At 46.2% G+C, this 22,912-nt stretch overlaps 1 protein-coding gene across 1 annotated transcript; it reads right to left on the bottom strand.

Moving 5' to 3' along the window:
- Window positions 1-6,398: 6,398 nt before the first annotated feature.
- HPRT1 (hypoxanthine phosphoribosyltransferase 1) lies at window positions 6,399-22,822 on the bottom strand. The gene is made up of 9 exons (XM_061353218.1): window positions 22,665-22,822; window positions 20,926-21,032; window positions 19,485-19,668; window positions 15,467-15,532; window positions 14,239-14,256; window positions 11,934-12,016; window positions 9,609-9,655; window positions 7,885-7,961; window positions 6,399-7,293 (listed from the first exon to the last, which is right to left on the bottom strand). The coding sequence occupies exons 1-9, from the start codon at window positions 22,689-22,691 to the stop codon at window positions 7,246-7,248; spliced, it is 657 nt and encodes a 218-aa protein (XP_061209202.1). The 5' UTR covers window positions 22,692-22,822; the 3' UTR covers window positions 6,399-7,245.
- Window positions 22,823-22,912: the final 90 nt, after the last annotated feature.

The following is a 22,912-nucleotide window of genomic DNA, read 5'->3' on the forward strand; positions in this document are numbered from 1 at the left end:
AGAAAACCAAAGTCCTGTGGTGGTAATGCATGCACGTTCAATGTCTTCATTGTAGAGTGTTCTTCAGTGCCTTATATCATGGTTTCAAAATACGTACATATATATATAGATACATATATATATATAAAAATCCAAAATACCATTTGGAATGTCAACATTCAGTGGGCTTTGAGGAGATGTAGCAGCACATCATGGTTTGTAGGGACAAGGAGATACAGACCATTCTGGGCTGCCTCATTACCTCAAGGATAAGACAAGAAAGTGAGCTTCTGGTTATCATAGATGTGGGAGCTAACACATTCCCACCTATCCCTTTAGTTGAGTTGACCAGGTACGTGTAGATCAGCTCTCGTGGTGCTTGTGTCTGTGCACATCCTCTGCAGCTCCACATACATCCCCTATGAGCTCGTGTGGCCGTGCGTATCCCAGCGGGGCTGGCCCCGCAGGCAGGAAGGACTCAAGGCTCCTTTTTGCCCTCCATCATGGGCACAACCAACGTTGGCACGGTGCCTTCAGCTCTGCCTCACCTCTGGCTTTCCCCAGCCAAGGACCAGCCCAGGTACTCTTGCCCTGTGTTGTTTTGGGGGGGAAAGGTGGGGTTTGGGGGCCGTGGCGATGGACAGCTGTCAGCAGTGCTCTAGCAGCACGGAAATACTGGAGTTGGGGACTGCCTGTTGCTCTCCAGTATTGCATTGCTGCTTTAGTGAGGCTGGAAATCGGTCCCTGCCACAGGAGCCGGGCGCTGCTGCTGCTGCTGTGCGGGGCTGGGGGGCTCCCACCCCAATAAATCACTGCGGAGGCAGCAAGCACCGCGGGCTCTGTGTTGTTCGTGGGGAGAGGGGTGCACCCCGCACCCCTGTGCTGCTGGCTGCCCCATAGCCCAGCGTCGGGGGTGCCTGCTGGCAGTGGGGGCAATGGGTGATGCTGGGCGCTGTGATGGGGAGAGTTTGGAGGGCCTGGAGCGTCTGAGGGGTCTCTTGAATGTCCCAAAGCCTCGTTTTTAGGGTCCAAAGCTCTGATTCTGGGGTTGAAAGACTCCTTTTGATGCTCCAAACCTTCTTTTTAGGATACAGACTACTCATGGAGGATTCAAAGCCTGGTTTTCTTCAAGTCCAAAGCCTCATTTTGACCACCCAAAGATCCATTTTTAGGTGTAAATCCCCATTTCCAGGGCCAAAAAAATCCTCATTTTCAGGCTCCAAGCCTGGCTTTTAGTACCTACAGCCACCTTTTAGGAGCCAGGCTCTCAGTTCTACATTCCAGGGCCTGGAGCACAAGGGTGATGGGGAAGGGCTGAGGGACCTGGGGGGTTCAGATGGAGAAGAGAAGGCTCAGGGGGGACCTGATGGCTGCTTCCAACTGCCTGAGAGGAGGATGGAGCCAGGAGGGGCTGGGCTCTGCTCCCAAGGAACAAGGGATGGGACAAGAGGAACCGGCCTCAAGCTGCACCAGGGCAGGTTTAGATGGAGCTGAGGAACAATTCCTGCCCCAGAGGGTGCTCAGGCACTGGAACAGGCTGCCCTGCACTGATCCTTGCGCCATGGGAGCACTGGTGGAGCTGGGGAGCATGCGGGGCCAGCACTGCAAGCCCGAGCAGCTCCATGGCAGCAGCCGCTCTCCATCAGTGCCAGGGTCACCTCCCTGTGTGCAATGCCCCTGTGCAGCCTGGCCTGGTGGGCACTGGGAGCACTGGGAGGGTGGGATCTGAACCCCCTGAGATCCCCTGGGGAGGGATGGGACCACTGGGGAGCCCCTGGGGGTGGTGGGGAGCATTCCAGAGCCTTGTGGAGGCAACGAGGGAGGCCCTGGGGGATACTGGGAACCCCTGAGGAGAGCCTCTGGGTGTAACTGGGAACCCCTAACAGGTAATGAGAGCCTTTCTGAGGGTAACTGGGAGCCCCTTGAGAGACCTTGGGAGCAAATGGGAGTAAATGGGAACCCCTTGAGTCCCTGGAGAATACTGGAGGTAACTGGGAGCTACTAAAGACAAATGAGAACCATTCTGGGGGCAACTGGGTCTGTGCTCCATTCCTTCACAGGAGGGGCTTTACCCAACTGTGACCAGTGTGAGCGCATCCCAGATCCCCCCCGGAAGGAGTTTGTCCTGGGGGGATTCCATTGGATTGGTTTTGATGCTGAGGGACAGGATGGAAACAGGGAATGGAGCAAGGCATGGCTGCAGGGGTGGGGGGGTTCAGTGTCAGTGCCAGAATGGGAGGAACAGGAACCCCAAGAGGAATGGTTTAACGGGTGAAGTACAGCGGTGCAGTCCTGGTAATGCCAATAGTCATCAATAATGCACAAGGGAATAATAACTGGAGGGCAACCTAATACTAATAATGATAATAATATCTAACGTATAACAATGGAACTACTGCCTGCTGATGTATGTTGGAATCCTAGCACTACTGATAACAACAGAATACTACTAGTAACAATAGCAACACCCAAAGGATAATTCAGTGCTGGGAACAGGAAGAACAATGAAAGTATCAATGAGAACAAGAAGGGGAATAACGATGGGACGGGACCTAAAACCACAGTAGGGCTGCTGCACTCTGGTGGTGTCCCAGCCCGACTGGATCTTCCTGCTTAGGGTGATGGATCTTTGTATGGGAGCTCCTGCCCTGAGCGGTGTTGAAGCCCTGGAAGTCAGAAAACACGCAGGGATCTGTGATTCCTCCTGACAATTCCAGCACCCCCTCCAGCCAAGCTCCCGGTTTCTGCTCTGGGAGGGTTTGGGCAGGTTGGTGTTTAACCAAAGCCCATGGCTGGGGTGGGAGCTGGTTGTAAAGGTGCGGGAAGGCCGAAGGGGATCCTGAGCTCCACCTCCCTGCTCCGGAGGTTCCCGTTTTAGCCCAAATCCGAGTCCCCTCTGGCACCAGGGCAGGGGAATCCACTCCCGTCACCGCCGCCACGGGGCTGCTCTGGAGCCTGGCACCGGTTCTGCTGCTCCGCTGGCACGTTCCGGTGGGGCAGAACACGGCGCTGCTCCCTGGGGCTGCCGAGGGGCTGTAAACCAGAGAGAGTTCATTGCTCTGCTCCTTCTTTTCCTCCCCCCAAACCAAAACACCCCCCCTCCTCTTCCCTGTAAACCAGAGAGAGTTCATTGCTCTGCTCCTTCTTTTCCTTCCTCTTCCCTGTAAACCAGAGAGAGTTCATTGCTCTGCTCCTTCTTTTCCCTCCTCTTCCCTGTAAACCAGAGAGAGTTCATTGCTCTGCTCCTTCTTCTTCCTCCTCTTCCCTGTAAACCAGAGAGAGTTCATTGCTCTGCTCCTTCTTTTCCCTCCTCTTCCCTGTAAACCAGAGAGAGTTCATTGCTCTGCTCCTTCTTTTCCCTCCTCTTCCCTGTAAACCAGAGAGAGTTCATTGCTCTGCTCCTTCTTTTCCCTCCTCTTCCCAAAGGGTGGAGGAGAGCGGAAGGGAGAAAAGAGCTTAAAACGTGTGGCAAGGGCCCGGGCCCATGGGGATGTGTTACATCCAGCACAAAGGCCAACTGTCAGCCTGAGCCTGCCCCAGTGAGCTCCCCTGAACACCAGTGAGCCCAGGAGTGCTTTAATGGGATGGCGAGGATGGGCACGGGGCAGCAAACTGGGGTGATTGGGAGTGCTGGGAGCGGAGTTGCCCTTTCCTGCCCCGAAGTCGCAAGTGGGGAATAACTGAGCACCTCCTCTTCAGCCTCCTCCACCTCCTGCAGCAGCCTCTTGGTCTTCCCTCCCATCAGTGGAAATCAGTTGCAGCCAAACTGGATCTTCTTAAACGTGTAATAGCATTCAGTGCAGTCAGAGAGTCTTAGTTGGAATCTCATGTGAGCAAACCAGAAGCAATCTGTAAGGGCGATGCTGGAGGCAAACCTGAAGGCACACACATACAACAGGTCCATCCAGTGGCTTTACCTCCTTCTGTAGCTGGTGGAAATTGTTCTTGTATTGGCAAAACGCTTTGTCCAAGAGCTGCTGGTCCAACAGGGTCCCTGTGTCTGTACCTGGGAATGACCCACAAGGTATAAATGAGGAGATCACCGCAGGCAGGGAGATGTCAGCACAGCTCCTCACTGCCCTATGGACATCTCTGCTCCTTCAGAGAGCAAGTGCCCAAGCCCAGAGCCCCATGCTGGAGGTTACCTGTGTAATGGTACCCAGAGGATGGTGTTGAGTTGGCTGGGACCCCCTGGCACAGCAGCTCCAGAGCCTCCTGTGGAAGTGAATGGGAAAAGATGTTGCTCAGCCCAGTCAGTGCTTGGTGAGAGCAGCTCCAGGATCCCCTTGGCAGCAGGAAGATGTGGGGATGATCCATGCACCGAGGGAGGTCAGTGCTCCACCAGCCTTTCACTACCTGGCTGGCGCTGGCATGATCCTTGTCCCGGCAGCCCTTGGGATGAGAATCCTCACTGCTGGCTCTTCCATGGTGCTGAAGCTTTTCCAGCCCTCTTCCCTGTGGTGGCTGCGGTGACTGTGACCTGGCTGGGCACTGACAACTCTGCAGGGCAATTTCCCCATCAGGACAGCCATCAAACGACATCTGCTCGTGAAATTCAATGCATCAAAGTCCTCCAATACGACAAAAAAGAAGCCCAGCTTCTCTCATGTCTCATTTGCTTACACAAGTACTCGCAGACGGTTGAGATCTGATCTTGTGAGGTGCAACCTGAATGGGAACTAAAGGCATCAGACACCGCAGGCAACCTGTGTGGATCATGAGCATCCAGCTCCCTTGCAGTAGTGTTAGCTCCTCTGTGCTGGATCATCCTGGCCAGGAGAGCATCACACACACTGCAGCACCAATATGGAATCGCTCAGGATATCCACCCACAGGGCAGCTTAAAGACCCCCATTTCCCTTGCTTTTCCAAGCAGGATTCACCCCCCCCACAAGTGAAGTGCCAGCTCTGTTCACATGAAGACTCCTCAGCCCACCAACCAGCTCTGCCTGGAGCACTATGGTTCTGAGCAGGAGCCACCCATCTGTAGTACAAGGCAGGCAGATGCTGGGGGGCGAGACAGTGCAGCAGTGCCTACAAACAGCCAATCCCATTTCTCCAGCGTACATTTGTGATTCAGAAAACACGGAACTAGAATGAAATTCAAATGCCACATCAGTGTTCAAATACAAGATCTCTGTGCTTTCATAATGCTTTAACAATACACGTCTGGCTTGCAGGAAGTTGGCATTTAACTTGCAAAGTTGTGACTAAAACCCCAGCCTTTTACCCAAAATGTCTCAATAAAAGTACCAGTTGCATTTCCAGCTTGGGTCAAGTGAGACTTTCCCTTCCTGTGGGTGCTGTGAATGGCTGCAGTGTTCGAGCTGGTCCAGCAAGGATGGAGAGCGGTTACCTTCTTCTCTGAACCGTTTTCATAGAGCAACAAACGCCTTTGAAGGAGGAATCCCTCTGGGGTGATAAACCTCATTGGACAAACACCTACATGAAGAAACGCAACCAAACCCAAGTGCCTGTTCCCCAGTGTTTGGAATGTGGGAACATTCAATAAGGCTGGGGTTTCTAAACCTGAACCTGCTCCGTCTGCTCCAGGCAAGGGGTGTCAGGAGGCAGAGCTGGGTTCAGTGCAGCTCAACAGCATCTTCCCCAACCTTTGTGACTACACCGCGTGTCCCTGCAGTTCCAACCCCCTCAAGAGCTGTCCTTTCCCCACTCCAGCTCTGGTTTGGGAGATAAACCCCTTGTTCTGACTAATTCAACCTCTGTGTCCTTTCCCAAATCACAGCATTTGTGTAAGCATCTTAACCGACACTGGTATTTTAGGGCTGCTGCTAACTACTACAGACGTAACGGAGCACACCATGGATGGACAACAGCAGAAGTACAGGAACATGACTCAAACTTCAAAACCACAGAAAACAGCCTTCGGAACAAGCTGGCCAAACCTTCATTATGTACTGAGCACTGAGGAGTGTTGAATCTGAGCATACAGTGGAACAAGGGCTGCCACACTGAGAACTGAAACTCAGTACAGAGGTGTTAATGAAACAAACCCAAATCACGGAATCCCAGCCTGGTGTGGGTTCAAAGGGACTTTTAAGCTCATCCAGTTCCAACCCCCTGCCATAGGGATTTAGGAAATGGTTGTATTTGGGTTTTCTACATGTGTCTGTGTTTCATGACCATATAATCTGCACTCTGTTTCTGCCAGAACAGAACAAAGGACAGGGCTTAAACCATCTCTGACATCCAGTTTGGTTATAGAACATGCAAGTGTTTCAGTGTTTTCCCCCAGCACTTTATCATCTCTCTTACAGACAGGACAACATCACCCAAAGGCTCTACACAGATAAATGCAGTTTGCCTCCACTGACAGAAACACTCAGGAAAAACCTCACTGAGAGGAAAATGACAAGAGCACTTTAATATACAGAATGAGGGGCATCGATGGATGGGGCTTATTTTAAAGAGACAGCCTTTATTTAAAGTACTTTGTTTTGCAGATCTTAGAAAGTAAAACATTACAATACCTTTTTTTTTCCCCACAAATATATTAAAATTGTTTAAATTTCAAAGGCAAGTCCACTGACGGATGGATATTTGGAAAGACAAAAGAAACCTCTAACAGAAACAGGCAGCTCCACTAGAATGAGACCTTAAACATTCTGCTTTGTCACTCCAGCTCCTTAAAAAAGGAAGAAAACTATGAAACAAAAAGGACATTATTCACCCAGACTTTCCTTTACAGCAGTAAGGCAACTCCAGGAGATCTGAGCGAGCTCCTTGGAGAGTACAGATACTGTAACTGGCTGCTCCTCATGCTTTCTAACACCCAAAGGTGCAACGATCCATTAATCACATTTTGTGCATTAAAATATAAAACTTAAATTACAGCTTTTAAAAATATTACTAATAGACTTCCCTATCATAAAATGTTTGACATTTACAGTACTTGGAACTATTTCAGTTCTGGGTTGATGAGGTTTAAGCAATTTACCACTGCAAGAGTTAGACTCTGGAGCTCACAAACAGCACAACCCAACCAGGGGCAGCAATAGTCGGTAGAGTCATAGTGCAAATCAAAATCAGGAGTGCAGAATTGCACTAGTTGTTTCCATCTCTAAGACACAAATGAACAAGACGAGCTCTTATATTGTACATGCAATAAATTATAGTAAGCACAGGACAATGGGGGCATTCTACGAGTTTAGCTGGTGTACCAGAGTTGAAGCCTGTGAAAGATGGGGCTCAGTAAACCAAACCTGTGAAAGCTCTGTTGCCACACGCAGCACTCCAACTGTGCTTTCATGCCTTGTACTTCTGCTTCCCCGTCTCGCTGATCACACAGATATGCTGAAACCAAATGAAGTTAGAAAAGTCATGTAAGAGACACATGCATTTTCAATACGTGCTTCTGAGAGGAGCCCAAGCACGCTACACGTCTCAGTACAAAAGCCACTTGTGATGCTGCTTATGCAGAACACATCAAGCCTTTTTTTGCCTAAGAATCTCAACATCGCCTTTTTCCTCCTCCCCTTCATTGTCCCACCCAACCTCTGCTGAGTGAGACCCAGAGGAAGAATTAATGACTTAGAATTGAAGCTGAACCCCTTTTAACATCCAAGGTCTCTCTAACACAACCAAACCAATGCACTTATTTGCTGTAGACAGCTGGTAACCTCAGGGACTTCCACAAACTTATCTCAGAGCTCACAGGAGATGTGTTGCCTCAATTCTGCATGCAGCAGAACAGCTTCTAGTTTCCTAAGAGCTCCAAAACACTCTCCTGCTGCTCTAGGATTTGCTCTCATGGCTGACATCACCAATGGAACGTTCGCACAAGAGGCACGATTTAGGGAGAAGGGAGGGTGATGTGAGGAGCCTTCCCCTCCTTCCTCCTCCCCGGTTTTAAATGCACAAAACCATAGAGAAGAAATGACTTACGTTCAAATCTCTGAAGTATTCATTGTAATCTAGGGCGTATCCCACAACAAATTTGTCTGGCACTTCAAAGCCAACAACTGAAAAAGACCATGAGGCACCATCATGTTAGAAAAGAACTTCCTAGAGTTCACTGGACCTTTTTACAGAGGCAGTGTGTAATGCTATAAAGATATAAGCATCCCCACTCATTTAATTTCTTCCATTCAAGCACCCTCAGTTAACATTTGAGCTCTTTTAAAAGTCTAATTGACTTTGCTGATTTAGTTTAACAACTAAAGCAAAATTAAATGGAGACATTTATTGGTTCCCACACAGCAGCATGGTGCAGGAAAGGTACTAACAGGCATGATGAAAAGGAAGGTTCAGCCATCAGCTCCTTCGAAACTAAGGATGCTCAAGTCCAATAGGACTTTCTGGGAAGGGCTGGGTGAGTGAGCACGGGATAATGTGAGTATCAAATCCAGAGTAACTGCAGGGAAACCAACACTTCACCCTTCTCAGTAACTGCCTGCATGGAGGCTGCTCTTGCAACTTGCAGGCAATGGCCTGACATGCAGAAATATACTATGACTGCTAAAGCACATCTTAGATGCTGATTCCCTGGTACAGAGAATAGTAAAGAGCAAAGAGCACTCTGTTCTCCATGGAGTCACTTGCAGGTTACAGAAACAGGTAGTTTGGCTTGTTCTGAAAGGCTCCTCAGCACAGGGAAGCTGTGTGCTTTCCTCTATAAGGAAAATAGAGATTAATTGTACAGGTCAAAGAAAAGGCTGTGTGCACTTGTGGAAACATGAAGGTGATGTTTACTGTCTGCTTGGCCTCGCAACAGAGATAAAACAGAGGCCCAGCCTTGTTGTCTCCTCTTTCAGAGCTCCCATGTCCTGCACTGAACAGGTTGCCTCTGTGCACAGATGGTAAAATAAGGCAGCTGCTGCAAGATGCTCAGAAGCAGACCATTAACCCAGCTAAGCCCATAATAAGATCTCAGCAATGAGGGGCATCCTTGACTGAGGGGAGCACCTCAGTCAGGCTTTAAGGCACTGAAAATCTTCAGCTCCAGAGTATCTTACAACCTGAGAAAGAAGAAGGAAGAGGATGTGATTCTGCTGCTAAATTCACTCCACTTCCGCAGTGAAAGTATGTGGTTCAGATTAACAGGAATTTAGCCTCTGGAACAGGGTTACAACACAAAGCCCTTCCCAAGGCAGGAGGAGCTGTCCCTCTGGTATCACTGTCTGCTCTGGATCCTGTTCCTTTCTTTATGGCCTTGGGACAGACGGGAGAAGACAAGAAGGGAGTAATTCAGATGCCCAGACATAAACTGGTTTCTGTCAGTTTAGACATCTTATCACAGTAAACTTTTATCAGACCTGCTACCCAACATCATCCTCCTACATTACTGGGGACACCCAAACAGCATGAGGTAACTAGGTGCAGGCACTCAAATCACTCCCAAGTGTCAAAGGTGTATCCACCATGTTCTGCTGACCAAAGCATTTGACTACAACCGAGCTGGGAGGATTTACCCATGAAAAGGGTGTAACTAAGACCAAACTACCAAAGTTTGCTTTTCATACAGTAAAATGTCACAGAAAGTTAAGGGGAAGGAAAAAAAAAAGCATCAGATCAAATCCAGATTAATTCTGTCAAAATAAGAGCAAAAGGGTACACAATACATTGACATCTGCTTAAAAATGAGTAATGGTTGTCAAAAGGTCACTTACAGTCTGGCCGATATCCCACGCTTCGAGGAGTTCTTTTTACCAACAAACTGTCAAAGAAAAGCAATATAAAACTGAAACCCAGAAAAGAACCACATCCATTTTGATGACAAGCAAGCCAAATCTGGGCTTTGTGTGCATAAAGGAAACCATCACTACACATATTTCAAGCTATTATTTGCAGGTGCAACAAATCCTAATGACAAAAGCAAAACTTTCTCAAAGCACGAAAGGTTCACAGCCTAAAGGGTAACTAACAGGTCTGTGAGAAAGGGGCCAGGAGATGCAGAGCTGGATGGATTGTCATTGTGAAAAGTGCGTTAGGAACTTCAGGTGCAATTTAGCTTAGAGCTAAAGAGGTGACAACTTGGGATCTGGCCAGACCAAGTGAGCTCTTTTCAAAGGCATCAGTATTACAAAAGTTCAGCTGCTTCAATGCAACCTCCACTGCACTGGTGCAACAGGTCCTCAACTGCTTTTTACTGTCAGTACTACTAACTCCATGAAGAACATGTAATTGATTCTGATGGTCCTTCCAGAATTAAGTCAGAGGTGTAAAAAGCATTTAGATACAGAGCTGGGGGTACTGGAGCAGAGAGAAATGCCCTGCTAGTTTAGTTTGATTTGCTCTTTATTCAGTTGAGCATTTCTAACCCTCAGAAGACAACCCCCCAGGCCTGACATCTGTCTGTCTGTGAGATACAGAGGCTTTAGGAGGAAAAGGTGGCCGATAGATGAACAGAAACAGAGGTCATCCTAGCTTTGTGCATTAAGCACGGAGCTCCTTCTCTCCTGGGTCACCCCTCAAGGTGTCAGAGTCAGTTTCCATTTTAAACAGGTCTGAAACTTCTGGTCATGAGAACTGGTCTCAGATTTGAGCAAAGAAACCCCCAAATCACACGAGCATTAATTCACATCTCCCTGCTACAGCTGCTTAACTGTCAGAGAGGAGGAGGGGAAAAAGAGAGAGAAGAGAGGCAAGAGAAGTGGCTGAGAACACTACGCTCAGAACTATCTAGAATGATCACGTTTGCCTGCTCAGGTCTTGAACAGACCCAAATTGCTGCAACAGGTTCAAACAACAGGGAACTAGACTCTGCTCATGCTGTCCTATATTCATGCTGTACACTGCAGTGTGAGGGCACCTGTCAGTGACAAACACTTAAAATCTGGCCCATTTAATCCAGACAGAGAGAAACCCTCAAGCACCTCACCTTCAGCAGGTCACCTCCAGATTATCAGCAGGAAGAGCTGTTCTCCTGTGTCTAATGACTGCTTTGACATCATTATGGCAACACAACTGATTAGATATCACTCACAGCTCTGCTTTATCTCTAATCCCCAGCAATCACTATGCTTTTCTTGTGAAACGCACACACACAGCATAGTAGTGCAAAAGATGCAGTTTTAAAAAGGAAGTAGCAAGAATGTCGATATTGATCAACAATCTAATTTTATCCTCAACATTTCGTGTTGTTTGCAAGCTATTTAATTACAAACTGCTTCAAAACTAATGGATCCAAGTACATCGGAAAGCCTGGAAGAGCATATGGCTGGGTGACTGTCAGAGAATGACCTCTAAAGCTCAGCTGCACCATGCACACTACATAAACAGTGCTGTTAGTGTGCAAACTAATTTAATTCTACCATTAAAGGCAAACTAAAAAAGGTTTCTATCACACAGGGACACCACAGGCAGAAACAAGTATGTTTGAATAGACATTACATATATGTGAGTGACAACCACTAATTCTTTTACCTCCTTTTCTAGTAAAAGTCTACACTTATGAACTAAATGCGTGTTGAAAATAACTTTACCAACTTCAGAGGGCATTTTTAAGTACAAAAGATTCAAATTCTTCCATATCTTTCTAAACCTAATGTGGACTTCAGTGGTAAAATCCCACAAATCTCAGCATAATATAAGGAAAGATATGGCATTTTGTAGGCCAGGCTGGACGGGGCTTGGACCAACCTGCTCTAGTGGAAGATGTCCCTGCCCACAGCAGTGGGTTGGAACTGGATGAGCTTTAAGGTCCCTTCCAACACAAATCATTCTATGATTCCAAGCTATTCCCTTCTGAAGCAGTGAAATTCCTCCAGCAGCAAGACTGGAAAGGGCCAGCCTTAAACATATCTTCTCATAATAAGCAGAAGTGCTTTTGGAGTTTATATACTGAACTTCAACAGCTCATACCATATAGGACTCCTGCAGAAACGTTCCCACCCTTTTCTCTCCCATGGAAATGTATTATGCAGTCTTTTCCTTAAGCACTGTGTCCTTCTTAATGTGAAATAGAGCACAAACAATCATCACAGAAAACTTACCTGGCCACCTTCACCATCTTTGGATTGTATTGCTTAAGTAGAGACAGCAATGTCTTCATTGTTTTACCAGTATCAATTATATCCTGAGAATAAAAAAACTCACATAAGAAAGAACAGTAACCATGTCAGAGAAGCATTTTCAAGTTCCTATCACAGAAACTGGTCATCCTCAACAGCATCCAAATATGCCAAAATCCTATCTGTGATCAAATATATGTGACACGTAACACCACGCTGTGCTTATGCAACTATGCTCAGTCAAGTGATCACACACATTAACAATAGTTCTTAATTGGGGATAACTGACTTTGAAAGTAGTTACTGAACTATGACATTCTTGGCTCCTTTTGGAGATTTTATGGCTTGTGCTCCTTGCAGCTATTAGCCAAACAATGTTTAATTTGAACATGATAAGAGTAACATTAGTCTTGTGCTGAGCTCACTTACAGCAAAGGGAAAATAAGCAGAACAACCCATTATTGCAATGAAAGAAAAAGGAGTGCAATTTACATCACAGATCCAAGAAACAGCTGGAGAAATAGCACTGGGAATATCTGGGGGCAGTTCTGAAGTCTCCACTCAAACACGCTAAAAAGGGATTTTGACACACACACTGCTTTAATCCCATCCACTGCACAGATAGGCAGAAAAACAGAATATATGGCTTATAAGTGAGGATCAGAGATGGACTCCTCATCTGGACTGAAATAATAACACTGTCTTTAGAGGAGCAGTCCGTACCCTGGCCTGGAATCAAGGCTGTCTGAAGTGAAGGAGGCAGATAACACAGAAGCAGCAATGTCCTGGTTTCAGCTTATTTTCCCATGACTCCCGATTAAAATACCAAACAAAGCAGCCATACCACCTTTCACATGTAATGCTTTTAATCAGGGTTATAAACTCAGGAGAAGTTAAAAGCATACAGATCCACAGATAAAAACAGAAGGTGGGGAATAAGTAGACGTAGCTACTTCAACACTGTAAAACAGAACTTATTACTGGGCATTTATTGTGTGATTATCTGTACATTGGAGGTGAATCTCCATTTTGATCAGCTTCTTTTGCACATTAAAGGGATGCAATATAGGAAAGCCTGGTGCTCTGGAGCATAAGACACTAAACTCCCAATAAATGTGCATTTGTATTGTTTGACAGGCAAAACTGATCTATAAAGGGTTCGTATTTGACAGTGTCTAAGACAAGTCATGGCGTAATGATTCACTGAACCCATGAGAAACTAACCTAGTTAACTGTCTGGGGCTTTAAAGACATACATTCATCTGCAATGGAGAGGATATGTAATTAAATGCATCTGCCTATCTGAAGCAAAATATACTTCAAAGGACACCAGTGGTCACACAGATGACTGCTGTATACATACTATTTTGGTAGGAGTTTTGGAACTGACTGTGCTTCCTGTGGAATAATAGAACTTCTCAAAGAAAAACCCAACAACAAAACATCCTTAAAACCACAATTTATGAGAGGCAACATCCTTCCTTTTGGCTGCTGAAGCAGTTGCCATAGCCCAATCTTTGCTTACAAACAAGCCATTTCCATTATTTGGGGCATGAAGACATTATTAGGCTGTACATCCACTTTTGCTGCCTGCTGCTGCTGCTTCCCTATCCTGAAATTGGCAATCTTAACTCCAGAACAGCCCTGTCAAAGCCATGATTTCCAAACATAAGCAACTCCTCCCATCAAGAGAAAGGTATGAGAGCAAGAATTAAGCAACTAGACAATCAGACTGAGGTGTACTGTACCTGGTATCACCCAAAGCACCATGACAAAACAGAGGAATGGGAATTTAGCCACTGCAAGATGCTCATTGAGAATTACTGTTCTCTGTGTCACCACTGTCTAAACAAACTACACACAGGGACACTGGGCTCAGGTGTGTTTCTCATGTATTTTAGGATATTCCTTCAAGGAACATCTTTCTAGCCTTGCAGTTTAATTCCTACCTTGCTGCTTTATAAGCACAAAACAATAACATGCTTTAATACCACCTGATCAGGCCACTTTTTAAAACTAAACAACCAAAGGCAGTTTAGAATTGCCAGAATCCCAGAAAACTGAAAGCAAATGTGAACAATTTTACATGGATATTTTCCTTGCTAAATTTAGCAGTTGAATGCAACTGGAAAATTCAAAGCACGGGTAATTGCAAATTCAGATTCCACTTTCAAAATTCAGGCCTGGAATCAGAAGCCAGAAGCCTTGAAACCAGAAACCGTGGGTTTTCTGACTTAAGAACAGCTTCTATTAGAACTCTTTTAGCACATGAGAACATGATACTTACTTCTACGATCAAAACATTCTGGTGGGAGGAAAAAGAAAAATAAGAAAACTCCATTAACATTTAGAGAATATATCATTTCTTATATATATTAATCTCTAATTTTAATTGCAGTTATATAGTTGTACCACCATCAATTACACTGGTTTACACACGTAACGGTGAATTCTATGTAGTTAACAAATATGATGCTCCCATAACCATTAGCTGGCAATGAGATTCTCCTCAATATCTCATGCTGAGCACAAAATGGTGTTTAAATTATTCAGACTTTGAGAATTCTAAACATATGCAAAAGAGATCAAAACAGAGTCTGCACCATTTGTATTCTTAGAATCATAGAATAGTTAGGGTTGGAAAGGACCTTAAGATCATCCAGTTCCAACCCCCCTGCCATGGGCAGGGACACCCTGCTCTAAACCATATCACCCAAGGCCTCGTCCAACCTGGCCTTGAACACTGCCAGGGATGGAGCATTCACAACCTCCCTGGACAACCCATTCCAGTGCCTCACCACCCTCACAGGAAAGAATTTCCTCCTTATATCCAATCTAAACTCCCCCTGTTTCAGTTGTTTTTCTTCTACAGCAGAGTGTCATACTAGAGACATGTATGTATCTGTTGTTACCTACATCCTTTATGTTGAACTGTGACGTACCTGCCTTAGATATCACATGTGTGAGGAGAAGGGTAACATATTCTGATAGAGCTGGAGGCAGTGATGCTTTAACCCCAGATATCTGGCTCAGTGATCTCCATGGAGTCACTGGAGAACAGCAGATTCCCAGTTTACATTCTCCCATTTCCTTCTCACTGACTGTAACAGGAATCTCTGTTCTTACCCTGGGCTGCACATTACACATCTTAACAACATGAATTCCCCTCCCTGTTTCAGTGAAACACCACTACAGCAAATAAATAAAGCTGCTGTCTTTTAAAGGCAGTTTGCAGACAGCAACCCCCACAGCAGCATTCTTCTAAAGGCACTGCAGAAGAACAAATCTCTTAAAACTTTGCTGATGTTGAATGGGGTTTAGTTAGGTTCAGACTAAACTCACAGCTGTGGTGGAGCTTATCCACTCCCCTATATACAGTGGCAAATATTTAAATGAAACTCATTAGTTTTCATTTAACTCTATTACCTTCACACAGTAAAAGAGCAGCCTTAAAACCATGCAGGTACATGCGTTCTTGTGGTTTGGTTTGGTTTTAAACATACAAAGAGCCATACCTTTCCAGTCAAGGTTGACAGGTCATCTCCACCAATGACTTTTATATCTCCAGTTGACTGATCATTCTAAGAAAGAAAAGGGTGAGCATTAGCATTACCAGAATTAATTGGGGTTTTTATTCCAACAAATCTCAAACCCGCAAAGTACATAACCAGGGAATGTTAATGCTTGCAAGAAATGGCACCAAAAGTGTCTATTAGCTAAGAAATTGCAAGTGACATGAAAAGGTGGTATTTCAGATTAAAGACTGTTTGACAAACACCGTCAGTGCTTCTGTAACAATGCAAACAATAACTCAGCTGAACAGCAGCAACCTCACTGCACTGAGAAAGTCCCCAAACAAAGATGTCCCAAATGGCGCTGCCTGACCTAGCAGATAGACACACTGCTACTGAACGCCTGAGATACTGCCTAGGTCGACCACAAAAATGTGATACAGTTGAGCACTGTACTCATAAAGCTAAAGGACATTTCCTGTGTTCACCCTATCTTAAAATTATCTTCTTTAAGCTTTGCCTTGTTTATGTTACAGGATTCTCTCTTATCTATTCCTACGTTAACAGGGATTTCATCCTCCTTCCATGGAAGGCTGTAAAAAAATCATCATTCCTTACAAAATAACAATACAGCACATATGACAGGTATTTTTCCATGAATTTATGGGCACAGATGACAGACTCGTACTCCTCAACAAATGCACAGGATCAGGCTCCTGATAATCTGTCTGGATACAAAAGCAACACACTATGTTCAAACAAGACATCACAGAACTGCCTGTTACTGTAAACCTTTGGATTAGGCATGCTGAAGTATGCTGATGAGCAGAGGAAAACCAACCTAACCAACAAAACCTTTCCTGCTCCTTCCCACTGCAAACCATACCAATTGCTGCACTTTTAACAGCAACATGTATCTTCATTAGCACATAAACCTGCATTCCTATGCAGGGGCTGAGTTCCTGAGCAATGAAAGGATAAAACAAACCAGTTAAAGAATTTCTGACACTGGTTGTAACCAGATTTCCACTGGAAAGAACTTTCTTTAATGATTAAGCAGTGTTTCAATTACCTTCAGGTGCATTATTTCTGCAATGCTCTGTGGTTTAACACATCAGAGTTTTATGTTTGAATCTCTTTCACTGCCTCCCCCTTGTCACAACTGGAAAACAATAATGCTGACCAAGACTGTAACTCCTGACTCAAGCGATTCCAAGTTCACCTTTTAAAAAGCCACTCTAAGTTCCTTATGGCATTTGCTCCAAGGCCTGATTACCAGAGATCTCTCAGGAAACCGCTGTGATGAGCCTGACCAGAGTTTATCATGTACTCCACTGGCAAACCCTATTTCCCCAAGTGACAGAGCAACACATCCCTTGTCTTTTGGCTGCCCTTCATGACTACATAAGCAATGTTTGATCATTTCCAAGCTGAAATGCAGGAGACTGGGGAAAAGCCATTCTTCCTGCAGCACAAACAAAACCAGCTATTTGTCAGGAATACCAAGCTCTGGGGCTGCTCACAACCATCATCTTCCCATTTCTTAACAGCTTGCCAGATCATCAGAATTCATCTGTAAGGGCTTGGAAAAGCTGGAGTTCTGAGCAAAGTTTAATCACAGCTTGCTCACGTCAGTATTCTTAGAGAATTATTTTTGGGTGCAGAACAGTATGAACTTTGCAATGCAACACAAAAAAACCCCATATGCTTGTAAATATTAAATGATCAGTTTGAAACAAGAATAGAACCTCAATTATACCAATTTCAGAACCATTACAGAAGTTCAGCTGCTTTGTTTATGTGCCCAGGGTATTTTTAACATCTTTTATCCAGCGTGTAAAGGCAGGCAGTGTGATCTAGTAATCACATCCAAAGACAGCAACAAGGGAGCTAGCTTCACTTTCAACTGTCCACGGCAGTTTGTGATGGTTTTCTCATCATTAAACATAGATGCTTCCATCTAGTAAAGCACAGATTAAGACCTACAGAGCAGATAGAGCATTTGGACTCTATTAATGATGGAAGACCTAGTCAATCTGTTACACACAGTTCGTGTTAGGACAATTTTATCTGGTCTATCAAGTTATGCAATCTAAAGAACATATGTCTGGATATTAATAACCAGCTAAGAGAATCCACAGAAACTAAATACTCATAAATGCTGTAGTGGAGGCAATAGGTAACAAGAGCTCCTCACTCATCTAGGACAAGAAAACATTCTTTTATAGAATTGGCTGACAGAACTCAAAACCCTGAAGCCAACACCTCAAGGAAAACATTCTGCTTAGACAGCTTTCTGCCCAAATCCCTCCACTTTTACTCTATTCTTTTCTATTACAAAAACAGGCTTTTAATTTCCATAAAACTTACTTTGCTGCTCACTCCCCTATTGATATCAAGGCACTGTAGTGGAGTAATAAAGGAAAGCAGCTAGTAGTAGCAGTAAAGAAATTAACCAAAGCATGCTCACACCAGTATGAGCAAAGAGAACATGCATGTAATAAGGCAGGTTGCTTTTTAACAGAGGGTTTTCTCCAGCTGTTTCAAACCGTTTCTCCACTCATTTTCTCCAAGTTAGCAAGTGGAGAGAGAGAAAGGGTGCAGTCTTTATGTTGCTTTTTAAACAAGTCAAGTTAAGTGACTGGAAGCATTCCCTTCCAACTTAAATACAGTGCAGAAGCACGGGGAGTGGCTGGTGAGATACAACCAAAGCTGGCAGGAACCCTTGTGCTCAGCCTTGCCTTCTCATTAAAGAGCATAGCTAAATTACTGCCTCGTGTTCAACAAACATGAGCATGGTCTCCAGGGAAGCCCTGGATGGCCCAGCAGGGTACATGCCTCAGGCACCAGGGCTGCTGGGCCTGCAAACAGACCTGCCCAAAGCCCCACACAGTTCTGGGCTCCACCAAGAACATGTTAGCAGATAGTTCAACAGCAATCCTGAACTGATGAGGTTCTCTGACAGTCCACACTAAGTCAGCAATAAGTCCTTCTCTGGTTGCACAGTTTAATGAAATGAAGGATGAGGTCGAGTTTCCAATTTAGTGATCTCTGTTTTTTTCTACTGGCACAGGCACTCGTCTACAACTGCAGCAAATAAACTACAGCAGTGACTTGAATGCAGAGCTGCTGAGACAGAACTAACAGCAGAACCCTACAAAACAATTCATTCCAACACTAAACTGAAACAAAACAAATGGAATTATTTCCATGCCACAGGTGGCCTTATGGAACAAATCATAAATACCACCCTCAACACGAGCCCAGGCTGCTGCCTAGCCAGGAGGCACACAGTACTGACATACACCTGCTTCTTCCTTTGACCTGCACAACATAACCTTGTGCTTCCTCCTATAAAACTCACACATGACCTCCAGTTACAGAATGTTCCATTTCCCCATTAAGCTAAATCCTTGTGTTCAGAATGAAAACAAATCCTTCTCCAAAAATGCAAACTCAAAGCAACCTATGGCTAGTCTTGAAAAGGTCAAGCCACACTGATCATAAATCTACACTTATGAATATACTATTTCCTCAAGGACAAATACAGCTTATTTTGTTCATGTTTGGTTGAGCCAAACAAAAGATGAGACAGGGAACTGGGGCAGAACTGCTTTTGCAGCTTTCAAGTCTTCTTGTCCAATGAATGATGTCTAAACCACACAAAAATCCCTAGAATTAAGTTTTTATAACTGTAATTGTGGGAGAATCCTCTGTGTTATTCTAGATCCAGAGCTTTAGAGATAGGGTAGTGAGCAGAGAGGAAACTGTTTAACAAGTAAAGGACATGGAAAGGGTCTCTCTGCTCTGTGTAATTTTACTGGGCTGCGGAGATAAAGGTCTAAAAGAAAACAGGTTATCTAATAAAGTAGAAAAAGAGTAAATTAACTTGTGACTCTTAATTCCCCTGATTATTTAATATTAGCACATTCTGGCAGTAACAATATTAAACCGTGACTGCTAGTAATTTGAAGTTAGTCATATTCATACAGAAACAGTGCAGTACTGCAGAGATACTTACACAATAACTCTTCAACCTAATGAAGTCGACAGTCATGGGGATCGATTTGTCACTGTTTCTGTTCAGTGCTTTGATGTAGTCTAATAAATCAGCAAAGAATTTATAGCCACCCTTGAGTACGCAGAGTGCTACAATGTGGTGTCCTCCCATGCCCTTCATAATTTCTCGTGCCAGTCTCTCCGTCCTGTACAAAACCAAGAGAGAGTTAGCTCTCACAACACCCTGCATTTGCTCACTTACAGCAGCAAACTTGGAAACACGGTCTGCTCAGCAATAATTGCCTACCACTTCGGCCACTTTTACACATTACTGGTCAACAAAGTTCTGCTTTTCAAGGTTAATCTAACAGCAGTGCTGCCAAATGCCTTTGTTTTCATACATCAGGCTCAGCCAAGGCAAAGCTTAACACTCTGAAGCCGTCTGACTCTGGGTATGTGACATGAAGATGTGTTTGCTCCTTCCACAGACAGGTTCAGCTTCATGCAAAGAGGAGGATAAGCTAACACAACCCAAAAGGCAGCAGCCCTCACTATACCGAGGAGCAAGGAAACCCTCAAATTGTAAACTACAGAGTGTATTTGCTAAGTCAGAATGCCAGCAATCTGTCCTAACTGCAAGACACGATACCAAGGAAGCAGAGCAAGAGAACACTGCACTGCTCCTCCGCAATCATTGTTTCTAAATTTATGCTGCAATTCCTTTTAGAAGCACAGTATGTATTTGTTGTGTGCCAGAGAAAGCCTATGATTGCTTTAAGTCAATTACTTAATAACATGTACTTTGTCCAATTTTTTCCTTTATATGGACTTGGAGCACAAAGCTTTTATAGCATTTAAAAGCAATAATTGTAAGCAGGTTTGTCTCTAATCAACCAGGACCACACAGGATCTAGATGCATTCCCATTCACAAGATCTCCAGGAAGATCTTCCACAGCACATCACACATTTTGGCAACCACAGGAGTGACAGGCTGATACCTGTAGGAGCCAGTGTCTATCCCAGAAGACAGGAGGAAGGTGGGTAGTACTTATCTGCCACACGGACATGAGAAAGTCTAAGGTGATGGGATTAATAATTTACTCTAAATAATATCCAATGGAAACTCAAGAGGCTGTGGTTGTTTTCAGGCTGAACTGGCACAACATTGTCTAATTGGGTTTTAAGGAGGTAAAAGATCAAAGAAACACTGGAAAGAAAGCCACAGATTGCATCATTCCCCAAAATTTCATGTCAGAATCATGCCAGCTTTCCAAACACCAGGGTAACTGCAATGTACAAACTCTTACCAGCCAAACACCAGCTACTCAGCACTGGGGCTTCTTGGTCTCTAAATGAAATCCATTTAGACAAGCACCAGGCTGCAACAACTATCCCTGGAAGACTGTTTATTCCAGCATTAGGGAATCAGCTGGAGCAGTGCGCTGTGTGAAGTCAAACCAACCTGTCCATGATGAGCCCATGAGGAATATAGACTTTTTCCAGATCATCTGCATAATGCTTAGGTATGCAGAACAAGTCCAGGTCGTAACCTTGCTCATCGTCGCCAATCTGAAACGGAAACAAGGTGAGATTTTTACCAAGCCTTATAGCAAGTCTGTGGTGAGAAACTGCTTCCGTAAACCACCAAACCCATTGCTCCCATCAGGATCACGGTACTTCCCTCCCTGTGGAACTGTCACTTGCACTGAACACAGTGTAAAACGGAATCTAACAGAACCTACAGTTCTGCTAGGTTCCATTAAAAAGATAATCCATTCAGAATGATCCATTAATAACCAATCAAGCACCTTGGGTTTTCCCAGTGTAATACAAAACCCTGCATTTGCAAGTAAGCGAGCAGAGGTTTGGACACGGACATTGTCCAAATCTCCACAACAGAACACAAAACAGCTTCAGGAGCATGCCAGGTCCTGCTGCTGTGAAACAAGCCTCCTCAGGCCACCATATACAAACCGTGGAGGCTCAGGATCCTTCCGAATCTGAAATACAAGTTCCACATGAGCAAATTCCCTGTAGGAAACAGCCTGCAACATTAGCAAGCGTATAGTAATTAGGACAAGGAATTAGTGTTTGCGTATCATTATACCCAATGCAGCATCAACAACGGCCTTAACCCTGCTGCAACCTGAAAATTGCAATGTCTCTGTTTTTGCAGCCAAATGCTACTCGATATAAAACGAAGGTGAGAATCCCATGGGGAAAGCCGAAGCTCATCACTGACACAGTTCACTAGGGCAGGCATTTTAAGCATCCGTTCTGGCTGCTGCTGCTCTTGCAGGGCACAATCAGTGCCTAAGGAAGCACTTACCTGACCTGCGATCTGTTTACACGGGGCTGTGGATCACCTAATGGGGAATTTCACGTCTATTTCACCCTCCCATCCAAAACAAGCTCTCTATGAGCTCCCCAGGCACCGAACACCTCACCTGGGAGCGGGCTGTTACTATAAGAAGCCAGGTCGCTCCCAAAATGAGGCATTTCGCAGCGGTCCAGACCCATGGTGTCTCCCAAACTTTCCTTCCTGCATTCGGCAGGGCACGGGCCCTCCCTGCAGGTCTGTTACAGCCCGCAGGGATGCACAGCTCTCAGCCATCAGGCACCACATGTATCTCATGAGCACTCGGCTTTGTAGAACACGCAACTGACCCCCAAGAACCGCCGCAGCCAGGGCAGTAACGCAACGAAGCACGCTCTCCCTGCAGGCATGCACCCAACCGCCAGCCCCGCAGGGACCCGCGGGCAGCCCTGCGGACACGCGCACGCTGCGGACAGCAACAGGAATAGGAAGTTGAGCCGAGCCGCGCCGCGCTCCGACCCGCCGGGAAGTTCCTTCACCTTCACCCCGAGGCGCTGACCCGGTTCCCGGTGCCGTGCCCGGGCTCCCCTCCACCCGGCCCCGCGGACCCCGGCCCCGGCCCCGGCCCCGCTCGGGAGAGGGAAAGCGCCTCGGGAGGCAGCCGCGGGCCCGGCGCTGGGATCCTCTCAAGGTGACTCTGCGGGGCCCCGGCTCCCGCCGCTGAAGGAAGCCCCGCCCGGGCCGCGCTCCCTCGGTGCTCGCCAGGTTTAAGGGAGCAGGCGGGACCCTGCAGCGGCAGTGCTGCGGGCACCGCTCACGCACACCCCCGGCGCAGCGGGCCCGCTTCCCGCGGAGGAGCAGGGGGAGGCCGCGGCCGCACTCACCACGATGCAGGGGCTCGGGGTCGCCATGGAGCGGGGCGGCCGCCGGCGGCGGGCGGCGAGGAGGAGCGGCGGCGGCAGCGGAGGGCGACGAGGAGCGGGAGGCACCGCGCCCCGCAGCGGCCCCCGGCGCCGCCTCCGCGCCCACCGCGCTCCCCGCCCTCAACATGGCCGCGGCCTGCAGCGGCGCGGGGACGGCGGGGGGGACGGCGCCGGCCGAGGCCGTTCCCTGCGCCATGGCGGTGCCCGTC

Source organism: Neopsephotus bourkii, unplaced genomic scaffold (assembly GCF_033783945.1).
Source record: "Neopsephotus bourkii isolate Nb327-2 ecotype Australia unplaced genomic scaffold, CSIRO-AGI_Nbou_v1 NB_668, whole genome shotgun sequence".
NCBI classification, from domain to species: domain Eukaryota; kingdom Metazoa; phylum Chordata; class Aves; order Psittaciformes; family Psittacidae; genus Neopsephotus; species Neopsephotus bourkii.